The 25138-nt window shown below is 42.5% G+C and overlaps 1 protein-coding gene across 2 annotated transcripts; it reads left to right on the top strand.

Moving 5' to 3' along the window:
• Positions 1-871: 871 nt before the first annotated feature.
• Positions 872-3227, top strand: LOC149206724 (TLC domain-containing protein At5g14285-like). 2 transcript variants are annotated; one of them, XM_089395539.1, is made up of 2 exons: positions 872-1436; positions 1542-3227. In XM_089395539.1, the coding sequence occupies exon 2, from the start codon at positions 2138-2140 to the stop codon at positions 2894-2896; it is 759 nt and encodes a 252-aa protein (XP_089251665.1). In that variant the 5' UTR covers positions 872-1436; positions 1542-2137; the 3' UTR covers positions 2897-3227. The 2 variants fall into 2 exon arrangements, with proteins under 2 accessions (XP_089251665.1, XP_089251664.1); XM_089395538.1 differs by having other exon boundaries at positions 1521-3227.
• The last annotated feature ends 21911 nt before the right edge of the window (positions 3228-25138 follow it).

The following is a 25138-nucleotide window of genomic DNA, read 5'->3' as shown; positions in this document are numbered from 1 at the left end:
TAATTTATTTTGTTTCTAATATGTAGTTGATATAAATTATAAAGAAAATATTTCAAGAGGTAGGTTGAGTAAAATATTTTAACATGAAATATATAGAGAGAGAAAGATGGAGAGAATTCTTATTCCATTAATAAGTGCTTTCTAATTTAATGCATGATAGATATTTGTAATTTTTTCAATGTTTAATATGGATTTGAGATGTAATATTTTAGAAAATAGTAATAATAAATATATATAGATATAAGGAAAAACAATATAAAGACATATTTTACCATAAATATGAAAGACATATTTTAACATTTTAATGTGGAAAACTTGAATTATAAATAAAATATTTTAATACCAATTACATATATATTATACTAGCTTAGATTCATCTTAATCTTAGATCTATCAAGTGCAAGAAAAAATCAAATCTTTTTCTACTCAAAAAAATATTTACATTTCAAAAAATTTAATTCACTAGACACTTAATAAATCCAAAATAAAAATAAATTTAAATTAATAAAAACATTCCATACCTAATCAAAAAAAGTAATATTCACCTATGTCAACCACAACCTTTCACAATCACAATATATTAATTAAAAAAATTAGAAAAAAACAATATTATTATATATAACCATTAACCATCATTATTTTTCCAGTTATTAATGTTTTTGTTTTTACACCGACGATGCTGACAGAAAAGAGCCGACCTTACGCAATCTCAATATATTAATTAAAAAATTAGAAAAAAACATTATTATTATATATAATCATTAACCTGCAATCTCAATATATTAATTAAAAAATTAGAAAAAAAACATTATTATTATATATAATCATTAACCTGCATTATTTTTCTAGTTGTTAATGTTTTTGTTTTCACATAGACGATGCTGACAGAAAAGAGCCGTGCAACTTTCCTGGACAAAACTCGCAAGCATTAGGAACCCCAAAGTATGGATCACAGGGAGCGGAAGACTTCAAGCATTAATCATATTTCCGGGGCGTTACGCGTCATTTTCTTACATGATGCCTTAAATGCATACCAAAATCAGACCCCCTTGCAGTCGCTTGGTCAAGAGTTCGAGACACCGCGCGCTCGCATCCCTAGTCTAACCCTAACTGCTGTTATTGAGTCAGTGTCCCAAAAGCCGAATAATATTGTTGATGATTGAAGAAGGACGCTTGTACTAATATTTTGAGCCATTTTACAAGGTTGAATCAGCCAGCATTATCTTTTCGCCATATGGGGCCAATTATATGAACCAGAAAGATGCATCGATGTGAAGGAGCCAGAGTTCGCAGCAGTTGGGTCAAACGGAAACGGGGAATTTGCGGGTGAAAACCGAGCAAGGAATGTAAAATTTGCTTTGTTGCTGCAAATTTCGGCTTTCAAAGAAAATTGATAGGTTTAGAATAATTGCATTAACGAAGGAAATAAGTATGCGGTGAGTAGACATTTTAAAAAAATTGCGATTTTTCTTTAAATAACTCAGAGCTGCATTGTGAAATTCTGATTGTGGAACTGGCAGTTATGTTCTTCAACATAACAGGAAGCCAAGGTAAAGTTGCAGCTGCATGAAGGAGGAACGAACAGAGGATAGCGAAATATGTGCAAGTCTCGTCACTTATATTGAAATAACCAACAGGAGTTCGAAAAAGCCAGGAAAGTATTGTGAATATGCGGTGAAATAAGTGAACGCGGAGAAAATTAGGGCAAACTTCATACTTTGAAAGCGTCAGGATTACAGACGATTAAAGATTGGGGAGACGTTAGCAATTTCATTTATTCAAGTTGAAAAGAGACCTGCCTATGGTAAATGCGTCTCTAGAACACTCAAAGGGAAGAATATGTGAGTGCAATTGAAGAAAAATTGGTGAAATTTGCACGCAGAAAGAAAATTTGGGCAAAACCGGTGAAGTTTCCACTAAGAAAGAAAATTTGAGCAAAATCTGGTTCTGACAGAGATAGTCAGAAAACGGTACGAAATGGGAGACTGACGATCTCTATCAGTTGAAAGCCACACAAAAGATGTAAGCCTGCAGCATGGAGAAGTAATTGGTGAAGTCTTGCCAGGTTTGGAGTTTAGTATTCTCTACTGTACGAGCTTGAATTCAAGTATTCTTTATTCATCACCATTATCAAGGAATGATGCAGGTAGAAACACTGTGGTTTCATTCCCCTGTGCTGTTCGCAGCATTTGGTATGTTCTTGATTGTTTATGCACTTGGATATCTCAAACTCTTCCGACACTGGAAGCCTAATGACCGTGCAGGAGCTTCCAGCTGCTGTACTTCGTTGGCTCATGGCACACCTGCTGCATTTTTAGCAGCTTACTGCATGCTAAAATCTCCTCTGGAACCTGCTAGGCAAAACACCCCTTTAGAGAATGCAGTTATGGAATTCAGCATTGCTTATTTCTTAGTCGACACGATGCATTACTTGGTCTTCTTTCCTGATGATTTTGTCTTCATAGCACATCATCTGGCCACCTTCTGTGTTATGGCATCCTGCCGCTACTATGTCGGATACGGTGGTTTAACTGTCATGTCCCTCCTCTTTTTGGCGGAAATTACCAGTGGCTGTCAAAATGCCTGGACTCTTGCTAGCATTGCCAGGCTAGAATCCTCACGGATTGAGCTAATTTACAAAATTTTATCCCCCTTGTTTTATTCATTCTACACTGTTGTGCGGGGATTTGTTGCTCCCATTCTTATCTATTACCTAGCTCAGTTCTACATACAAGGAAAAGCCGATGATGTCATTCCAAGGTGGTTGGCATATTGTTGGATCGCCATAGTGGTTATGGCAATATTTGGAAGTATGGCATGGATTCTTAATCTGTGGATTGAGTTATTCAGATACAATGCTCGAACATATTCATATAAGTGTATCAAGACAATGTGAAAGTGACATCAGGGTAGACAGTCCCCCATTGTGGCACTTCATCTTCCCACCTATGAGGATGTTTACATTGAGTGGCATCTGCCTTATTTGAATTTTTTGGGCACATGTGGTTTCTCCTCATTGAGGATCTCTATTATTTTTACATAAGTACTTTATTGTAATGTAATAATTCTTACCTCCACTAAGATAAAAAATTGTCTAGGAGGTCTGTGAAATGATCCGCGAGATCTGTGAATACTGGAAAAGCTTTGAACTGTGCAAATTGATGATATGAAATTGTAAGTAATGGCTGTCTCTTTATATGGCGTATTCTTTTTTTATTCAGGTTTTCCATCAAGTGTTATTCCAGTCATCGTTATTTCATTTATTGTGATAGAGAACTCTGCTGGCAATTTCTTATTCTAGTGCATCTCAGTGCCTCTTTTTTGAACTGGAGGTTTCATTCTAGGAAATGTTCTGGGCTTCACATTCTTGTATTTACAAACCCAGATTATGTAGATTTGGAACACCTAAGTGTTGGTGGTTACTCAAATTACCTGTATAAAATGAATAGGCTCTATTTTGGAACTTACGGCATCATTTCTAATCGAATCCAATGGAGGAACCAAAACATTCATTGACTTTATATGATTGTTTGAGGATACAATTCGTTTCTTAAATTTCAGACAATTCCTAGAATTTGTGTTGCTAATATCTCTGATTTCTTGTGAGTTTTTCAGGTTGTCAATTTGTTCGATATTTTCATAATTCTTCAGGTCCAAGTTTGTTCTTGGCAATATTTTCCATTATTTCCAATATTTTTGTTGAAAATGTAGCGAGCAAGGTCTTCTAGCTTGTGCCTTAGCTAGTGAAAACCTCGAATTGTCCTTCTCTAAGTATGAGTGTGAGCTCATGAGTTAAACTTTAGTTAGGATGAGTTATTTCCAGTTTACCGGAATAATCATCAAGTCAAGATGCATAGAGTTGGAGCTTCAGTGAAGTGGAAGTCTTCATTAGTTTGACTACAAAATGAGGTAGCAGTTAGCAGTTCAGTTAGAGTGAGCTAGTCTTCAGTCTTCGTTGGAGGAAGAGCGAGTTAGATCCTGGTGTTAATTTGAGAAAATGTGAGTTAACAACTCCAGTCCTGATTGGAAGGAGAGTGAATAACATTCTCAGTTAACTCGCTATCAGAGCTTGAGTTCTAAATTTGAACTAGCCCAATTTATCCCCTTTCTGTTTGAGTGAAGACTGCTAATAAGGTTGAAGCCTCAAGAAGACCAAGTCCCCTACTTCTAACTCCCTCTCAACATTGCCCTTGTCTACATAAAGCTTCTGTTGGTTTTGCGTCATCTGCATGTTGTCTTTAAGAGCCCTCAAAATGTCTTGGCTATCTTATATCCAATCCTTTTCCCTTGGGGCCCTGCTGTCTCCAAACATAGCGTTAGCAAAAGATAATGCATCGTAACCATACAAAGCTCGGAATGGAGACATACCTATGGACATGTGGTATGTAGTGTTGTAGTAGTATTCACTCAAGTGCAGTGACCGTATCCATGCTTGTTGTTCACCTGTCACATAGTTATGCAAGTAGAGCTCCAGCCACTTGTTAACTATCTTTGTCTTCCTGTCCATCTGAGGGTGATAGCTAATACTCAGAGTGAGCTCACTGCCCACCAATTGAAATAGCTCTTGCCAGAATCCACCCATGAACCGACTGTCCCGGTCACTGACACGGTCTTTGGGAGATCATGTAGCCAAAACTCCTCCTTGAAGAACAATTTGGTCACCGGTGAGGTTGAGTATGGGGCTGAGATGGCGAAGAAATGAGCAAGCTTCGTCAGGTGATCCACGGCCATGTAAATGCAGTCCTTGCCCTATATTGTGGGCAACTCGGTAATTAAGTTGTTAATTTTAGGCAACAATGGTATGTTCTATGCTTTAGAGTAATTTTACTTCAATATCTTTATTAGCCCAATATCAATATTCAGATTGGCAATCACATCAACATGATAGTAAAATGCAAATCAAACATAAACATAGACAATAGAAGACAAGCCAAGACAAGAGGACACAAGATGTGGCACCAGCCAGGGACAAACCCCAATGTGGGGGAACCCTTGATCAAATCTTCTTTTAGTCTTCAATAGTTCAACAGAGAGAGATAGTACAATTTACAAATCTAATAATTTATAATAGCAACAAAAGAGCCCTAACTGGAAAAGTCAATGTTGGTCAACAGTACAGATTTGACCCTCAACAAACCGGTCAATTTCAGTCAAATTCGGCCTCTAAATAGCAAGATAAAACAACCCTCAAATTTAGCCCGAGTCAAAGTTTGTTGAAACAACCCATCTGTGGTCAGCCCTAGTTGCAGTCAACGCTAGTCATTAGTCAATGTTTAGCCTCGATTTTGTGCCTAGAAATGTGGCCTGCCTGAACAGAGATTGCCCTCACAAAAACGAAGTCAAAGGAGGTCAACGCATGCTGGTCAACGCTTGGTCAAATTGTCCAGAAATTTTGCTCTCCAGAAATTTCGGCCTCTTGAAATTTCGCTCTCCTGAAATTTCGGCCACCTGAAATTTTGCTCTCCTAAAATTTCAGACGCGTGGAGAGAGAGAGGCCCAGAAATTTGTACCCAATCAATGAGGAGAGAGAGAGAAGTGTGAAGATGAGTGTGTTCAAATGAGGCTAAGTCACCTTCTATTTATATGCATCGTTGAGGATGAATAGACGTGACTGTTGAGCTTCTAAGCCTACATAAGTTTGTTGGCCGACCTTGACAATTTGACCATAATCAAAATAAATTCATAACTTCATTTGTACATGTCAGAATCAGATGGTCTTTAGATAAAGCATACACCTCTCGGAGAGAGGAATCCAAGAAAAATATCAGCTGTCATAATAAGATGACCCATGTCGAGTTTGGCCTAGTTACCAATTTTAACACTCCCTCTCAACTTGGGAGAACTCCATCTACTTTGCACTGCTCTGCTCATGCTGAAGTATGAAGAAGAAGAAGTGATTGAGAATTTCTCATATCATTCTCTTCTGACCCGAAGTCAGTCCCAATCAAAAGAGTGTCATACCACTCTTACTGACCCGAAGTTAGTTCCAATTGATCCCAAATCAATATCAGTCATCATAGCATAAGGAGTATGGTAGTACACGATGCGTTCATCGGTAGTACTATGGTCCCTATCCTAATTTCCCTACTCATTGGCCAGATGAGAGGTACTTTCCATGAGTCCCAAACTGCATGGGTAGGATGTCTTAGCAGGAGAAGGATGAACCACTCATCCTTCCTACATGTCGCCAAGGGGTATTGTAGGGGAAGGCTGAACCACTCACCCTGTACACAACAAACTACTAGGTGAAGGCTGAACCACTCACCCTATGGTTGCTCATCACTCCAAGGAGTACCTCAAGCACCCCGAGTTCCCAGAGCTTAATGTCCATCTCATACAAGACCCTCATAAGAGGGTCTCTCCACGACCCAAGTCATTCTCGGAAGGCCAAGAACTTGACCTTCCCTAGGTGTCAAAATATCGATGACCTTCTCATCAGTCCCAATGTGATGGATCCTTATTGCTCCTCATTGTACCATATCCCGGATAAAGTGGTACCTGATATTTATATGCTCGGATCCCACTTTGGTTGTCGCAGAGGACCATGGTGGTATCCAGCTCATGTCCAAACAGCGCACTGAAGAGCTTCCTCAACCAGACAACTTCACAGGAGGCCATACTAGCAGCTATGTATATGGCCTCGGTGGTGCTCAAGGCAACTGATTTTTGCTTCCCGCTCATCCAGGATATTGAAGTAGAACCCAAAGAAAAGCAACATCCAGAAGTGCTCTTGCGATCCACCACATTGCCAGCGCAATTAGCATCAGAATTCTGGTCTCGACAATGGAACCATTTGTTGGCTTGATGGGGCTTGACCCAGGTTCGGAGTTAATTAGCCAAACAAATTCCTACACTACTGGCCCATTCGGCATCAGCTCGCGGAGTGCGGCTTGAAGTCTCACCCGAAGCAGTATGGGGGGATGCTGGAACCAAGTTTCCACACCCTTGAGATGTCTGAGGTGTCGATTTAGTCTAACTGTGCCTACCTTCGTGCAGGTCACTTCGTGTACTGTGCTGACCTGCAAGAGCTTCGCAATCTGTTATAATCACCTTTGCGCAGCCCTAACCAGGGGCGAGGTGCTTTCGCGCTAGTATGGCAGTGATCTATGCTATTTCCCCAAATTATACTGTGTCTCTTACTTATCTTCTTAAAGATGTTAGTTAACTTCGCGTAAACAGATACTTTATCTCGCATTCACTTAATTAACACAATCATATATGTTCGCGCATCATATAAACAGTAGAAATGCAATTCATACCCGATACATTCAATGCAGAAAACAGGAAATAAATACACATGAATGATATAAAACTTCTCTTTATTAATGCTTCCAACTATTACAGACTCGACTCGCCCTGTGCACTCAGCTGCAGGGGTCCGCGCACTCAGCTGCAGACTACTAGGCCTCTGTGCACTCAGCTGCAGAGCCTTTTCCTATTCTACGACCCAAAACTTGACCTTACACTTCAGATACTTCGCTATGCTTCTATTCCATGATCATTATATTCATTTCTTTACAACTTAGAGCCTCGCTCTATTTATACAATCCCATGGTCCGCGGACCATGGGTAGATCTCTACAGCCAACATTACATTACAAAATTAAGGGTGGACAACCCTATGACTCATTTACAAGCTATGCACTCCGCGCCCACAAAATGCAGATTCTTTACATCGAAGTTACAATTTGTGACCAAAATCTGGGTTTTAAGCCCCAAAACTTCCCTTGGGGGATCCCGCGCCCAACACCCACAAAGATTCCTTTCTTCCCAGATGCACTCAATTTGCTTCTTTTCTCTTTCAACACATGAAAATATATGGGACTTCCAAAAATTCTAAAATGAGAGACAGCAGGTTTTTTACCACTGAACATTTCTTCGGGAGTCTTGGAGTCCAATGCTCGATGAGGGCATCGGTATTGAACATACACGGCGGTATTTGCAGCTTCATCCCATAGGAACTTCGGAAGGCCTTGATCATGAAGCATGACACAAACTGCTTCTCCAATAAAGCGATTCTTCCTTTCAGTGTCTATGCAATATTCTTGGAATTCATTAGATTCGTACTTGTTCCATTATCAGTCCTCAATATCTTGATTTTCTTCTCGGATTGGTTTTCGATCAAGGCTTTGAAGTGTCGGAACCAGGGGAACACTTCATCCTTCTTCTTCAAGAAGTAGATCTAGGTCTTGCGAGAATAATGATCCGTAAAGGTGACATAATATAAGTATCCTCCCAAAGAGTTTACGGGCATCATACCAGATATGTCGGAGTGGATCAATTGCAATATATTTGTGGTCTTGCTATTACTTGAGGGGGATGGTCCAAGGATGATCTCCAAATTTGTCTCCTTTTCTATCAGATTAGAGAGGGCTTCCTTGTATTTGGTGAAGTGCCTTGAGGCACCACTATCAGTTAGCCAATTTCCCAGTGTTCGGAGGAGAGGCAGTGGAGAGGGCCGATATAAGATAGTACTCTTTTTGCTTATTGTTAACAACATTTGATTCTTCATACCTGGAGTTTCTAGATTTCTTGGAGGCTTGACCATTTTCTTGATGTCTCGCATTCCTTTTTCCTTTGCCATTGGATCTGCCATTCCTTTGATTGTTGTGTTGAAGTTGCCCCTGGAATGATTGTGATCATCATCATGCGATGTGTCCCTTCTATTTGGACACTCCCTTGCATAGTGGCCAAACTTATTGCAAACAAAACATCTTCCCTTCCTTCCATTTTTCAATCTCGGTCTTCCTTACATGTCAGAATCAGATGATATTTAGATCAATCCTACACCTCTCGGAGAGAGGAATCCAAGAAAAATATCAACTGTCATAAATAAGATGACCCATGTTGAGTTTGGCCCTAGTTGCCAATTTTAACACTCCCTCTCAACTAGGGAGAACTCCATCTGCTAATCCATCTGCCAATCTGTACTATCTTTTCCATCAATGCACTGCTTTGCACTTCTCTGCTGAACTATGAAGAAGAAGAAATGATCGAGAATGTATCAAATCATTCTCTTCTGACCCGAAGTCAGTGCCAATCAAAAGAGAGTGTCATACCACTCTTACTGACCCGAAGTCAGTTCCAATTGATCCCAGATCAATATCGGTCATCCTAACATAGGGAGTATGGTAGTACACGATGCCATCAGTAGTACTATGGTCCCTATCCTCATTTCCCTACTCTTTGGCCAGATGAGAGGTACTTTCCATGAGTCCCAGAGTGCATGGGTAGGATGTCTTAGCAGGAGAAGGATGAACCACTCATCCTGCCTACATGTCGCCAAGGGGTATCGTAGGGGAAGGCTGAACCAGTCACCCTGTACACAGCGAACCACTAGGTGAACGCTGAACCACTCACCCTATGGTTGCTCATCTCTCCAAGAAGTACCCCAAGCCACCCGGAGCTCTTAGAGCTTAATGCCCATCTCATACAGGAGCTTAATGTCCATCTCATACAGGACCCTCATAAGAGGGTCTCTCCACGACTCCAAGTCGTTCTCGGAAGGCCAACTCCATGCTTGATTTTGTAGAGCCACTTAGAGGTGACAACCGATTTGTCTTGGGGTCTAGGGACCACATCCCATACATCATTCTTCATAATTGACTCGTATTCTTCATTCATAGCATCCTTCCATACTTGATGCTTAATGACTTCTTTGAATGATAGTGCTCATGGCAGTCAAATATACTTGATACCTGTTCAGCTTCTTGCTTTCACCGAAAGTCCCCTTTGGTGCAATGTGTCTCTCGGCATCTTCTAGAGTCTCCCTAAGCCATGAGGGTCTCCTTTTGGAGGAGGAGGGCTCATGGGGAGGAGGATTAATAGGATCCATAGGTTTATCAACATCAGGCATCGTTTCATCTTCTTTTGCACCCTGATTTCCGGTGTCAGCTTCTTTGTCCTTCCTTAGGATAGGAAGATTGTTGATCTTCCTGAGGGCCATATCTTCGTCGAAGGTTACATCATGACTTATCTCAACTTCCTTTTGACAAGCCACATAAATTTTATATCCCTTAGAATTTTCACTATAGCCCACAAAGATTCCTTTCTTCCCAGATGCACTTAATTTGCTTCTTTTCTCTTTCAACACATGAAAATATATGGGACTTCAAAAAATTCTAAAATGAGAGACATCGAGTTTCTTACCAATGAACATTTCTTTGGGAGTCTTGGAGTCCAGTGCTTGATGAGGGAATCGGTATTGAACATACACGGCGGTATTTGCAACTTCAACCCATAGGAACTTTGGAAGGTCTTGATCATGAAGCATGGCACAAACAACTTCTACAATAAAGCGATTCTTCCTTTCAGCTTCTATGCGATAATCTTGGAATTCATTAGATTCGTACTCGGTTCCATTATCAGTCCTCAATATCTTGATTTTATTCTCGGATTGGTTTTCGATCAAGGCTTTGAAGTGTTGGAACCAGGTGAACACTTCATCCTTCTTTTTCAAGAAGTAGATCCAGGTCTTGCGAGAATAATCATCCGTAAAGGTGACACAATATAAGTGTCCTCCCAAAGAGTTTATGGGCATCATACCAGATATGTTGGAGTGGATCAATTGCAATATATTTGTGGTCTTGCTATTACTTGAGGGGAATGGTCCCCTTGTAAGTTCCTTCGGCACATCCCGGACATACACATTCATGCTCTACTTTGAACTCGGGCATACCTGTCTCCGGTGCCATAGTTCAGATTGTAGAGATGTGTCGCAAGACATGGCTCCCAATGGACTTCCTCCAACTTGATACAAAGTGTCAACCCTGAACCGAAGAGTAAAAGCATCTTTAATTTTCTTTTCCAAACACGTACCTTTCCATCGATGAATGCCGCCTTGAATCCTTTGTCCTTCATGGTTGAAATGGACACCATGTTCTTCTTGAGATCAGGTACATATAGTACTTCTTGCAAATAAATAGTGTTACCTTGATTCAATTGAAGGATAACATTCCCTACTCCCTTCACGGGATAGGTGGCATCGTCTCCAAGGATGATCTCCAAGTTTGTCTCCTTTTCTATCAGATTAGAGAGGGCTTCCTTGTATCCGGTGAAGTGCCTTGAGGCACCACTATCAATCAGTCAATTTCCCAAAGTGTCCGGAGAAGAGGCAGTGGAGGGGCCAATATAAGATAGTACTCTTTTTGCTTATTGTTAACAATATTTGATTCTTCATACCTGGAGTTCCTGGATTTCTTGGAGGCTTGACCATTTCCTTGATGTCTCGCATTCCTTTTTCCTTTGCCATTGGACCTGCCATTCCTTTGATTGTTGTTGTTGAAGTTGCCCTTGGAATGATTGTGATCATCATCATGCAATGTGTCCCTTCTATTTGGACACTCCCTTGCATAGTGGCCAAACTTATTGCAAACAAAGCATCTTCCCTTCCTTCCATTTTTGAATCTCGGTCTTCCTTGACTTTGCTTCTTTGAACCTGCATTGTTCTTCTTCTTGGCATGAGTGGAGAATGCAGTGGGGTTGCTTCTATTAGAAGGAATTTCTTGTTCCACCATTCTAGTTTTTTCTTGAATGCATCTCGACATTAATTCTTCAAACCTTGGAATTCGACCATTGTTGATTATAGTGGTTCTAAATACATACCACTCAATGTTTTAAAAACTGGCTGGACTGAACCGGTAACTGGTCAAACCAATCGGTTAGCTAGCCTACCGAGTCAAACTGACAGAAAAACCTGGTTTGACCCTCCATTTCGCCAAAAAAGTGGACAAAGCGGTCCTAACCGACCGATTTAGGACGGAATCGGCCGGATTTGTCCTAAACCGGCTGGTTTATTGCCAGAGCAACTATAGACCCCAAAAAATGCATTTTTATGAGTTTTGAAACTGTTTTGAGGGAAATTTGGGGTTGTTTTCCTCCAAAAATAGTCCCTCCGAGAAAAACATGCCTACCCTCTCATTTTCCTGACACATCTCAACCCTAACAATGTTGGCAATTAATGGTAATGTTAAATTCTTAAAGTAAAAGTGACATTTCCTTTAATTTTCATTTTCATCCTTTTACTTAAATTTTTAACATTACCATGAAATGACTCAGGATGTTTGAGAGTGGTTTCGACCTCATTGGATTTCATATGGAGAAACTAGAATTTTAGATTTCACTCAAAATTCAATAGACTTAATGGTTTTCAGGATTTCATGGTTTGGGGGTTTGCAATGTTTCCATTTGATTCTATCATGCGTGAGGGTATGAGATTGGCATTTGATCAAGAGCATGAAGCCCTTTAAGAACCTTGATCATGGTGGCATTGATTGTTGAACTTTGTTGATGTTGGTGGTACTGATTGTTGAACTCCTCTACCATGGCCTTAACAAGAATGCACCCTTCGCTCAAAGGAAAACAACTGGTTAGGCATGCTAACCTTTTTCTACAACATTATAAGGTTGAGGAGATGAACCCTTCACTCAAACCAAAATCATTGGTTAGGCATGTTAAACCTTTTCAATTTCTATCATGTTATAAGGTTGAGCAATCCAAGTCTGAAGACTTTGAGCTAGATGATGTTCATGTATCTCTTGTTGATGATGTTTATGTATTTCTAGTAGTGTTGAATCAATGATGAGTTTCATGAGTGACCATGTTGATCAGTGATTTGTAGTTTTGATGTCTATTTTTGCTACTACTACTAAAGTTGTAGAGGAGTTTTAGGAGTCCTCAAACTCGGAGGCATATTATTTATGTAGCTCATGTTGATGATCTCTTGTCTAGTAGTGGTGATGAGTTTGATCATGATGAGGAGTGATCATGTTGTTGATCACTGATATGTAGACTTGTAGTAGTTCAGTGACCCCATAGCTTAGAGCATTGTTTTCGAACTCTAGAGGCCATTTAGAGCCTCATTGATTATGTATTTTGTTGCGGATATGTATTGCACTCGATGCCATTTTGATATATTCACCTTTACATGGTATATAGATGAGCAAACCTTGCATATTTTGTTTCTATTGGCTTGGAATCATGGTTTTAAATCTTAAAAATAGTTTATTTCATTAAAAATTAACTATTTAATGTATTTTTTTTTAAACTGGTTCGTTTAGAACTGACTAGTCCTGGTTCGAAACCCAGTTCATTAGGTGGACCGGTCCGGTCACCAGTTCCGGTTTTTAAAACATTACCACTCAGGTGGAAGTCCTTCAAGGGTGGTGAGAGTAAGTTCCTTATCAGGAATGACTTCTCCAATCAAGAGTAGATCATTCTTGATCTCAGTAATCCTCAAGAAATAGGATTGAATGTCCTCGTCCTTGCCCTTCTCAATATCTTCCAATTTATTCTTGATAAATAGAATTTGATTAGCATTACTAACCTTGAACATGCCAACCAACCTGTCGTAGATCTACTTGGAGGTCTTCAATTCAGAGATCTAGGCCACCAGATGCTTGTTAATGGAATCCCTGATGATCCTCTTTGCTTTGACTTTTCAGCCCTATTGTACTTGGTCTTCGAAGCAACTGGTGCATTTGAAGGAGGTTCAGGGATTTTACCCTGCACATAGTCCATCACTTCTTTTTCTTCCAAGATCAAATCAAGAGACATTTTCCATCCATGATAATCATATTTATCATGGAGCTTGTCTTCAGCTGGGAAGTAGGATGAGGAACCCTTTGAACCCTTTGTCCTTGTCCAACTGTCTTTGGTGATTGCTCTTTCACTCTTGCTTGGGCTTTGTCTTCACCTTAGCTCCGATTCCATGTTAATTTTAGGCAACAATGGTATGTTCTATGCTTTAGAGTAATTTAACTTCAATTTCTTTATTAGCCCAGTATCAGTATTCAGATTAGCAATCACATCAACATGATAGTAAAATGCAGATAGAACATAAACATAAACAGTAGAAGACAAGCCAAGACAAGAGGACACAAGATGTGGCACCAGCCAAGGACAAACCCCAATGTGGGGAAACCCTTGATCAAATCTTCTTTTAGTCTTCAATAGTTCAGTAGAGAGAGATAGTACAATTTAGAAATCTGATAATTTATAACAGCGACAACAGAGCCCTAACCAGAAAAGTCAACGCTAGTCAACAGGGCAGATTTGACCTTGAGCAAATCGGTCAACTTCAGTCAACTTTAGCCTCCAAACAACGAGATAAAATAGCCCTCAAAACAGTGAAATTCAACCCAGTCAAAGTTTGGTCAAATAGCCCACCTGCGCTCAGCCCTAGCTGTAGTCAACGTTGGACAACAATCAACTTTTAGCCTTGATTTCTGTGCCCAGAAATGCGGCCTGCCCAAACAGAGATTGCTCTCCTGAAATTTTGGCCTTCTGAAATTTCGCTCCCCTGAAATTTCAGATGTGTGGAGAGAGAGAGAGGCCTAGAAATCCATACCCAATCAACAAGGAGAGAGAGAGAAGTGTGAAGATGAGTGCGTTCAAATGAGGCTAAGTCACCTTCTATTTATATGCAACGTTGAGGATGAATAGACGTGACTATTGGGCTTTTGAGCCTACATAAGTTTGCTGACCGACCTTGACAATTTGACCATAATCAAAATAAATTCATAACTTCATTTGTACATGTCAGAATCGGATGATCTTTAGATCAATCCTACACCTCTTGGAGAGAGGAATCCAAGAAAAATATCAGCTGTCATAAATAAGATGACCCATGTAGAGTTTGGCCCTAGTTGCCAATTTTAACAGAAGTCCATCGATATGCTCTCCCATTTCCCCTTAGGAATGGGAAGCGGCTACAATAGGCCTGCAGGGTGTGACTGCTCACCCTTGTTCTGCTGGCATGTGTCACACTCCCTGATATGCCTCAGAACATCATCCTTGAGGCCCCTCCATGCAAAACGCTCTCTAATGGCCCTGTATGTCTTCGTGAACCCCTGGTGCCTTGCTAGTGGTGAGTCATGGGTACCAAATAAATCCAGTCTCAGAAGTAGATCACCTTGTTCATCACCCTGTACCGGTCATTTGCCACCATCCCATCAAGGACCTCACACGCGAACTGATCCTTGGAGTACTCCACTAGTAGCTGTGCCCTCTAAACCAGGGCAATTCTCATAAAAGAGAAAGCCGCTGGCCTCCTGGACAATGCATCAACGGCTACGTTGTGTTTTCCCTTGACATACTCAATGTCAAAGTCATATTTTTGGAGCTTGCTCACCCACTTTTTCTGCCTCTCCTGCAACTATTTTTGCTCCAAGAAGAACTTGAGGCTATTATGGTCTGTCTTGAATTTAAACCTGTTCCCCACCAAATACTGTTTGAACTTAGCCAGTGCATGCATGATGGCCAACATCTCCTTATCATATATGGAGTATAGTAGCTCATGGGGTTGTAGCTTCCGACTCTCAAAAGCTATGGGGTGCCCTCGTTGCATAAACACGACCTCCACACCCAATCCTGAAGCATCGCACTCCAGCACAAAGGGCTGGGTGAAGTCGGGAAGCGCTAATACTAGACAACTACTCATGACGTGTTTGAGGCGCTCAAATGGTCCACTCAAATGCCCCTTTCTTCGTCAAGTCAATGAGGGGGGCTACTAGCTGGGATAAGCCCTTCATGAACTTCCTTTAATAAGTGCAGATGCCCATGAATCCCCTCAGCTCTGTCACATTCCAGGGCTTTGGCCAATCCCGGATGGCTCGTATCTTCTCCTCATGTACTCTCAAACCATCCACCCCAATGATATGCCCTAGATAAAGCATCTCAGTCAGACCAAACTTGCACTTGGATAGTTTAGCATAAAACTGTTGTTCCTTCAGAATACGCAACACTGTCTCAATGTGGTGCATTGGTCAGTCCGAAGGACATAACCAAGAACTCAAAGTGTGCCCATAATGGCACCAAAATGTTGTCTTTGGGAAATCTTGGTCCCTCACCCGGATTTGTGTTGAAATTTGGTACCGGAGGACAGGTGGTTCCCTTAGGCTTTGATCTTTGGCCTAGGGAAAAGTGTCCAAAAGAATTTAATTTTTCTCCTAAAGTGACTTTATAATTTTATAAAGTTAAATCTAATTTAAAAGTGACTTTAAGTGATAAAGTTATTAAGTCTAATTTTAAAGTGACTTTTATAAAGTCAATGAAAAATTAGAAAGGAAAAGTGACTTTGGAAATAAATGACTAAGTGGGTCTTTATTAAAGTGGGGTGAATTAAAAAATAGAAAGTGAGATTTAAATGAGCATTTAATCTCAACCATTGATCTAAATCTATTTCAGCCATTGGATTTAGAGATCACCCAAAAGTCACTTGGATCACCCAAAAGTCACTTGGAGTTATATTAAAGGAGGAAAAGGTCATTCATTCTTTCATGAGCAGATTGGGAGAAGGAGAGCAAGAGAGCAAGAGAGATTTCTGAGCAGGAAGGAGAAGGAGACAGCAGCTTGGCACACATTCCAAGGCAGCAGTTGAGCAGATTTATACAGCTGATTCAGCACATAGTGAAAGGCAGATTTTTGCACAAAAATCGAGGAGCAGTTTGCTGATTTTTCTGCACACAAAACGGAGGTCATACAGCATTTATTGCTGTCCTGTTTGCTGTAATTTCCAGATTGCTGTGAGGCACGGGAAAAGAGATAAATTGTAAATTTGCTTGCTGATTTTTTGCTGAATAATTCTCACTGTAAAAAGACAATTTTCAGAAATAAAGAAGAGCTCTCAAACTGGTTTTCCCCAAGAGTTGTAGGGGGTTTTTCCAGGGTCAAGTTGACCAAAAATATCAGTGTTTTAATGTGTTTTAATGGCTGTTTTTAATTGCTGATTTTGAATTCTGCAATTTCCAGCATTCTGAAAAATTTCCAGAATTTGTGTTTTCAGCAATATTTATTTTTTTCAGTCTGTTAAATGTATGGTTATGGGAATGGGCATTTAACTACATGGGAGAAATAAGGAGAAACTGAAAACCGGGGTGGGAAAACAGAAATTTTTACATGGTATCAGAGCTTGAGTGCTGAAGGGCAGTTTGGGACAGCAAAAGGAAAAATTACAGTTGCTGATTTTTCACTCAGAAAATTCCAGCAAGCTGATTTTTTCATAAACAGCAGTTTTATCTTTACTACAGCAGTGCTATTTTTCAGTTTTAGGACAGCAGGATGTCATTGGGATTGAGGGTGGAGGATAGGCTGGATGGGCATATAAATTACAGCGTTTGGAAGGAGAGAATGCAGAGTATCTTTGAGGAGGCAGAAGTCTCGGATATCATGGTGCATACCGCACAGAACCCTGTTGTTGTGCCCACTGATGTTACTCAGTTGGCTGAGTATAAAAAGAAGAACAATAAGGGTAAGAGACTAATTTTAGACGGAATCAAAGACCATTGCATTCCTCATGTGAGAGGAAAGAGCAATGCCCATGAGATGTGGACAGCATTGTCCAATCTCTACCAGAGTACCAATGAGAACCGAAAGATGGTCCTGAAGGAGAAGCTGAAGAACATTAAGATGGGTAATGATAGTGCAGCTGGATATCTCACAAAGATTACCGATGTGAGAGATGAGTTGGCAGCGATTGGAGAGGCCATTCCATCCACTGAGTTGGTGCGTATTGCAGTGAATGGCCTCCCCCGTTCATGGTTGAACTTTGCTGATGGGGTTTGTGCACGTGAGACCCTTCCCACATGGGAGAGGTTTTGGGATGATTGCATTCAGACAGAGATCAGGAAAGGACAGCTTGGGGCAGCCAAGCCAGTTGAGCAGGATGAGGATGTAGCACTGGTGGCAGGAGGCAAGAAAGGCAAAGGGAAGAAGCAGGCTTCCACAAGCAGTGGTGGGGGCAAAGGCAAAGGTAAAGGTAAACCGGGGAACACATAGAAGGACTATTCCAAGGTGAAGTGTTGGAATTGTCAAAAGATGGGACACTATGCAGTTGTGTGTCCGAAGAAGAAGAAGAAGAAGGGAAAGAACCAGGACGTGGCAGCTTCAGCTGAGATTAAGGACTTTGCAGGTCGTTTTGACCGGGAGTTTGCGTTCACTACATGTGAGTCCTCTAGTGCAGGATCACCTGCCACACAGGTTCAGAGGGAGCATGCTTTTCCCTCGATTAGCGGAGCATCTACAGGTATTTGGTATGTGGACAGTGGGGCTTCACGTCACATGACAGGAGTCCGTGAGTACTTCTCAGAGCTTTCAGAGAGTGGCACTGATATTGAGGTAGTACTCGGTGATGACAGAGTTGTTAGAGCAGTCGGGGTGGGGACAGTGACATTTCAGAGGGAGTCCAAACCTCCCTTGAAGGTGTCAGAGGTTCTTTATGTGCCAGGGATGAGGAAGAACCTCATATCCGTCTCAGCTTTGGAGGACAGAGGATATGACGTACTGTTCAGGGGAGGACAGGTGTTGATGTATCCCAGGGACACTCCAGCTGATTCAGCTAGAGTGATAGGTGTACGCCATGCAAAGGTGTACAAGTTTGCATTTCAGCCCCTTTTGGCATTGAGCAGTAGTACCGACAGCAGAGCTAGCAGTTCTGAGCTGTGTGAGATTTGGCACCGCAGGATGGGACATATGTATCATGGAGCCTTGAGGACATTGCGGGAGATCACTACAGGTGTGCCAGATTTCAGTACTGATCACTTTGATACTTGCAGAGGTTGTGCGATGGGCAAATTTGCCAAATCCCCTTTTCCCAGTAGTGACAGCAGAGCGACGGGGATACTTGATTTGATTCATTCCGATGTGAGCGGTCGGATGTCTCATGTTTCCTTGAGTGGGTATGAGTACTATGTTTTATTCATTGATGATCACTCCAGGAGGACCTGGATTTATTTCTTGAAGACCAAGAGTGAGGTCTTCAAGCGGTTTCAGGAGTTCAGAGCTCTTGTGGAGACACAGACAGGCCGAAAGATCAAGTCCTTGAGGTCAGACAATGGAGGAGAGTACACCCTTGGAGAGTTTGTTGACTATTGTGCGGAGGCAGGCATTAGGAGGGAGTTCACTGTTCCTTACAACCCCCAGCAGAACGGGGTTGCGGAGAGGAAGAACAGATCCATCATAGAGGCTGCCAAAGCTATGTTACATGATCAGGGGTTGCCATTGTTCTTGTGGGCAGAGGCCTGCAACACAGCTGTTTACTTGCAGAACAGGAGTCCGCATCGTGCCTTGGGGCACATGACTCCGGAGGAGGCTTTCTCTGGGAAGAAGCCTGATCTTGGTCATCTTCATATCTTTGGATGCATTACATACTCCTATATACCCAAGGAGAAGAGGACCAAACTAGAGCCCACCGCAGAGAAGGGTATCTTTGTGGGCTACAGTGAGACCTCAAAGGCCTTTCGGATTTACATTCCTGCACAGAGGAGAGTTGTTGTCAGACGGGATGTGAAGTTCGAGGAGGACAGGGCCTTTAGGAGGTCACGGGAGTTAGAGTATCTGGATCAGCCAGACCCTCAGTAGCAGTTGAGTCAGTCACAGGGATCAGGAGGATCCGGAGGTACATCTATGAGGATGTCAGGTCCGTCAGTGAGCAGTGGCTCATCGAGCCAGAGGGGTGGTGCTCCGGGCAGCATGCAGAGCAGTTCACAGAGCAGTTCACTAGGGAGTCCACTGATGGAGAGTTCACACGGTACCTCAGCTTCTACAGGTTCAGGTGCAGGCAGGAGGACAGCAGACAGACAGTCAGGAGTTCAGGCTACTGATGATGATGAGGAGGAGGAGTTTCATTCTCCGGTGGAAGAAGTGCGCTCAGGGAAGAGGAAGCCCAAGTGGCTTCAGGACACCTTGAGAGATGCCACATCTGTTGCTGAGCCGAAGAGGCCGGTCAGAGAGAGTAGACCACCTGAGAGGTTTTGTAGTTATATGGCGATGGTTACCAGCATCCTTGACTCTGAGCCTTCTAGCTATGAGGAGGCAGCTAGCCAGCAGGTCTGGAGAGAGGCCATGCAGGAGGAGTATTCTTCTATCATGAAGAATGATGTTTGGGAGGTGGTGCCGAGGCCTGAGGGCAAATCCGTGGTTACTTCCAGATGGCTTTACAAGGTAAAGCATGCTGCAGATGGCAGCATTGAGAAATTCAAAGCGAGGTTTGTGGCTAGAGGGTTCTCCCAGGTAGAGGGAGTTGATTATGAGGAGACCTTCGCTCCCGTGGCTCGATATACTTCGATCCGCTCCATTATATCGATAGCAGCAGAGATGGGTTGGAAGATCCACCAGATGGATGTGAAGACCGCATTTCTCAATGGCTTCATACAGGAGGAGGTGTACATTGAGCAGCCACAGGGCTTTGAGGTGCATGGGAAGGAGTCCCATGTGTGCAGATTGAAGAAGGCCCTTTATGGCCTGAAGCAAGCTCCCAGAGCTTGGTACTCCAGGATAGATGCATACTTGCAGGGGATGGGTTTCACAAAGAGTGAGGCAGATCCGAACCTTTACTTTATTGTGATTGGTGAGGAGCCTCTCATTCTGGTGCTGTATGTGGATGACTTGATCATTACAGGTGCAGAGAGACTCATAGAGCACTGCAAGAGAGATCTTGCGGCGGAGTTTGAGATGAAGGACATCGGCTTGATGCATTACTTTTTGGGTTTGGAGGTGTGGCAGGAGGAGGGGCATTTCTTCCTGGGGCAGGGGAAGTATATTGTGGACATCCTTAGCAGATTCCACATGGAGGATTGTAGACCCATGTCAACACCGATGATCACCAACTGGAAGAAGCTTCATGCTTCGGATTCCGAGTTGGTGGATCCCACATTGTACAGGCAGCTGATTGGTTCCTTGATGTATTTGGTCAACACTAGACCAGATATCTGTTTTGCAGTCAACACGATGAGTCAGTTTATGTGTGAGCCTAGGAAGGTTCACTGGGTGGCTGCAAAACACATTTTGCGGTACTTGCAGGGGACAGTGGATTATGGTCTGGACTACAGGCAGGGAGATGGAGTGAGATTGGCAGGATACACTGATTCTGATTGGGCAGGTTGTGCTTCTGATAGGAAGAGCACTTCAGGGTGTTGTTTTGGGTTGGGTTCAACAGTAGTGTCATGGTTCAGCCGGAAGCAGCAGTCAGTAGCACTGAGTTCAGTGGAAGCAGAGTATATGGCAGCCAGTCTAGCTAGTTGTGAGGCCATCTGGCTTCGCAAGATGTTGTTTGGCTTATTTGGTCAGCCGTTGAGACCTTCAGTGATTTACTGTGATAATCAAAGTTGCATTAAACTCACGGAGAATCCAGTATTTCATGACAGGTCAAAGCATATCGGGATCAGATATCATTTCATCAGAGACTATGTTCAGAAGGGAGCTGTGAAGCTTGAGTATATTTCCACTGATGAGCAGGTTGCAGATATCCTTACCAAAGCCTTACCACGGGGCAAGCATGTCTACTTCAGAGACAAGATGGGTGTGGTGAGGAACACCTTCCTTGGTAAGAGGGAGTGTTGAAATTTGGTACCGGAGGACAGGTGGTTCCCTTAGGCTTTGATCTTTGGCCTAGGGAAAAGTGTCCAAAAGAATTTAATTTTTCTCCTAAAGTGACTTTATAATTTTATAAAGTTAAATCTAATTTAAAAGTGACTTTAAGTGATAAAGTTATTAAGTCTAATTTTAAAGTGACTTTTATAAAGTCAATGAAAAATTAGAAAGGAAAAGTGACTTTGGAAATAAATGACTAAGTGGGTCTTTATTAAAGTGGGGTGAATTAAAAAATAGAAAGTGAGATTTAAATGAGCATTTAATCTCAACCATTGATCTAAATCTATTTCAGCCATTGGATTTAGAGATCACCCAAAAGTCACTTGGATCACCCAAAAGTCACTTGGAGTTATATTAAAGGAGGAAAAGGAGGAAAAGGTCATTCATTCTTTCATGCGCAGATTGGGAGAAGGAGAGCAAGAGAGCAAGAGAGATTTCTGAGCAGGAAGGAGAAGGAGACAGCAGCTTGGCACACATTCCAAGGCAGCGGTTGAGCAGATTTGTACAGCTGATTCAGCACATAGTGAAAGGCAGATTTTTGCACAAAAATCGAGGAGCAGTTTGTTGATTTTTCTGCACACAAAACGGAGGTCGTACAGCATTTATTGCTGTCCTGTTTGCTGTAATTTCCAGATTGCTGTGAGGCACGGGAAAGGAGATAAGTTGTAAATTTGCTTGCTGATTTTTTGCTGAATAATTCTCACTGTAAAAAGACAATTTTCAGAAATAAAGAAGAGCTCTCAAACTGGTTTTCCCCAAGAGTTGTAGGGGGTTTTTCCAGGGTCAAGTTGACCAAAAATATCAGTGTTTTAATGTGTTTTAATGGCTGTTTTTAATTGCTGATTTTTAATTCTGCAATTTCCAGCATTCTGAAAAATTTCCAGAATTTGTGTTTTCAGCAATATTTATTTTTTTCAGTCTGTTAAATGTATGGTTATGGGAATGGGCATTTAACTACATGGGAGAAATAAGGAGAAACTGAAAACCGGGGTGGGAAAACAGAAATTTTTACAATTTGATGGTACCCTGACCGCAAATCAATCTGTGAAAAGAACTTAGCCCCCCTCGACTCATCCATCGACTCATTTATACGTGGGATGGGGTAGCGATTCTTCAGTGTATTTTTGTTGAGGGCCCGATAATCTATGCATATGCACAAGGACCCATCCATCTTCACCAATACAACCGATGAAGCAAAAGGGCTACTGGGCTTGATGTGTCCAAGTGCCAACAACTTGTGGATAGCCCTCTCTATCTCATCCTGATATGCGTTGGGATGTCGGTAAAGAGTGGTGATTACGCCCTGTACTCTCGGCTCTTGCTCAATAGTATGCTCAAACCCCTGATTTGGAGGTTGACCCGGTGGTATGTCTCCAAACGCTACTGATTACCTGTCTAAAATAGCCTATATCTCCGGATGTGGTGGCTAGGGCTTGCTCCCGACCTCTGAGATCCTCAAGTCCACAACTCACTCAATGTCCCCATGCCTCAAATCAGCTTCCATCCTGTGGGCCGAAACATTTTATGGTGGGTAGGAATGCATTCCCTGTAGCAACACTGGCTTGCCATCCGGCCCTACAAACTCCATCTCCAACTTCCTCCAATCGGTCGTGACTCTGCCAAGTGAATAGAGCCATTGGATTCCCAACGCCACGTTGGTGTTTGGTACGTCTACTACAAAGAAGTGATCTATCATGGAGTAGTTCCCAACTTCCCCATGGTCACTGTCAAAGCTGGCACATGGCGTGTGCACTGCATGGTCCTATCCCGAGGCACAAGAACCGAGAATCCCTCAAACTCCTCAATTGTGATGCCCCTCCTCTGAACCAACTAGGAATCAATGAAATTCTGGGTAGCCCCACTGTCCACCAGAACTGATACACGTTGCCCTTGAACAGTGCCTCTGATCCTCAGGGTCAAAAACTTGGGTACCCCACGCAGTGATGCAAGGACCCCTCCGGAAGGTGCAAAGGAAACTCCCCCTGGTGGTGGTGGTGGCCCTCCCCCTTGAGGTGTTGCGCTATCATCTCCACCCATCTCAAAATATGTCTCATCCTCTGCATCGTTGTCAGAGAAGACCTCGATATAATGGGCCTTGCCCGCTGCACATTTGTGGCCTGGTGCCCACAACTCCTGATAGGTGAAACACAATTTCCTCCTCCTGAAGTCTCTCCGAATCTGCTCGTCTAGCTGCCAACTCTCCTGATTGGCCCTCGGTGGTGGAGCCTTGGTGTCTTTTCCCCTCTGCTGGAAACCCTGTCTGGGGGGTAGTGGTGCTCGTGCCCTAGGTAGGGTGTCATGTAAGTCTCGGGTTCTCCCTACTACGTCCTATAATGTAGTGGGCCTATTGGACCTCACTAACCCACGTAATGGCTCTGCTAGTCCCTCCACAAACATGTAGATCCTCCTAATCTCTTAAATCCGACACCATCACAGACAACCTCAGAAACTCTGAAATGTATGCTTCAACACTTCCAATCTGCTTGAGCCTTGTCAGCTCCCCAAAGTACTCCTTAGGATCTTTCCTCTCAAACCTTTTCGACACCCTCCTGGTGAAATCATCATAAGCGGTCACTCCTGCATGCCTCAACATGGTCAACCCATGGAACCACCAGTCACGGGCTTCCCCCTACAGATGCAGTGTGACAATCTTGATTGCCTCTACCTCAATCATCTGATTTAGTTGGAAATAGACATCCAGCTTTTTGACCCACGCCTTGGCCAAGCTCTTGGAAGAGCCATCGAAAGTTGGGAGAAACACTCTTCCCATAGTGCAATGCAAGGCTGTCCCTTGCATGTAGCCGCCTCCACTGGCATAAATCCTTGAAAGTAATGGCCCTCCCAAAATCAGGTCTATAGGACTGATACTCCAAGAAATAGTCCCCATAAGGCGTATCTTCCTACCTTGGTGTCCCACTAGCTCCAGATGTTAGGAACGTGGGAATGGTAGACCTAGGGGGTGTGTTTGGAATAAGTGGCATGTTGGGATTAAGGGATGCGTGGTGTTGCGAAGTGCCAGACCCTTCTCCAAATTGGAAATCCCCTTGGACTCCCTTACCCTTGTTGCCATTGCCATTCCATTGGCCCATTCCTTCAATATTCTTGGACAAGTCTTGCACTGCCTTCAACAAAATATGGGCAAACTCCTTTTCCTCGCTCCTTTTGTCTCCCTCATTGTCCCCCATGTTTGTTTCTACAACCTTAGGCTCGGTTGTCATAGGGTTAGGGGTAATCTGCAATTGCCTCTCTCTGCTTCTATACCTTTGCCTTCGGCATGTCATGTTTTGCCTGTCCTCCCGTGTCATAGATTGCGCTTCTCCCACAGGCCGTGCCACGTCTATGAGCTCTGATACCACCCTAATATTCCTAGGGAAAATTTACAATAAATATACAAAGAAAACATAGACAAAAACACCATAAAACAATGAACACACAATCAGACCACGAGTTGCACCAAAAACTACGCTACTGAGCTCTTTTATTGATAAATAAAGGGTGTACAATATGGTGTTGGAAGGAATGCACCTGGGCTTGTTCAAGGCAAGCTAGCAAAGCCCCAAATGATAAATAAGTCACCCTCCTTTGATCTGTCGATGTGTTGCTCAATCTCTGTGCTAAAGATGCCCAGAAATACACTGCTGGATGAATAGAATTGCTGCTAGGGTCCTCTCCGGTGCTCAGAAAATTTTGGGAAATTAATCCTGATCTCTCCACCAAATACCCAGAATAACACAGGAAGGATTTGGCCGGTGGTTGACTTCTAAAATTCGGCC

The sequence above is a fragment of the Pinus tabuliformis genome, chromosome 1_2, assembly GCF_031772625.1.
Source record: "Pinus tabuliformis cultivar Carrire ecotype Pingquan chromosome 1_2, CPIR1, whole genome shotgun sequence".
NCBI classification, from domain to species: domain Eukaryota; kingdom Viridiplantae; phylum Streptophyta; class Pinopsida; order Pinales; family Pinaceae; genus Pinus; species Pinus tabuliformis.
Note: the sequence above shows the minus strand (reverse complement) of the source record. Positions and strands in the feature narration are given on the sequence as shown.

Excerpts from the sequence above, each read along its gene's own strand:
- LOC149206724 (XM_089395539.1), top strand. The coding sequence starts at position 2,138 with ATGATGCAGGTAGAAACACTGTGGTTTCATTCCCCTGTGCTGTTCGCA.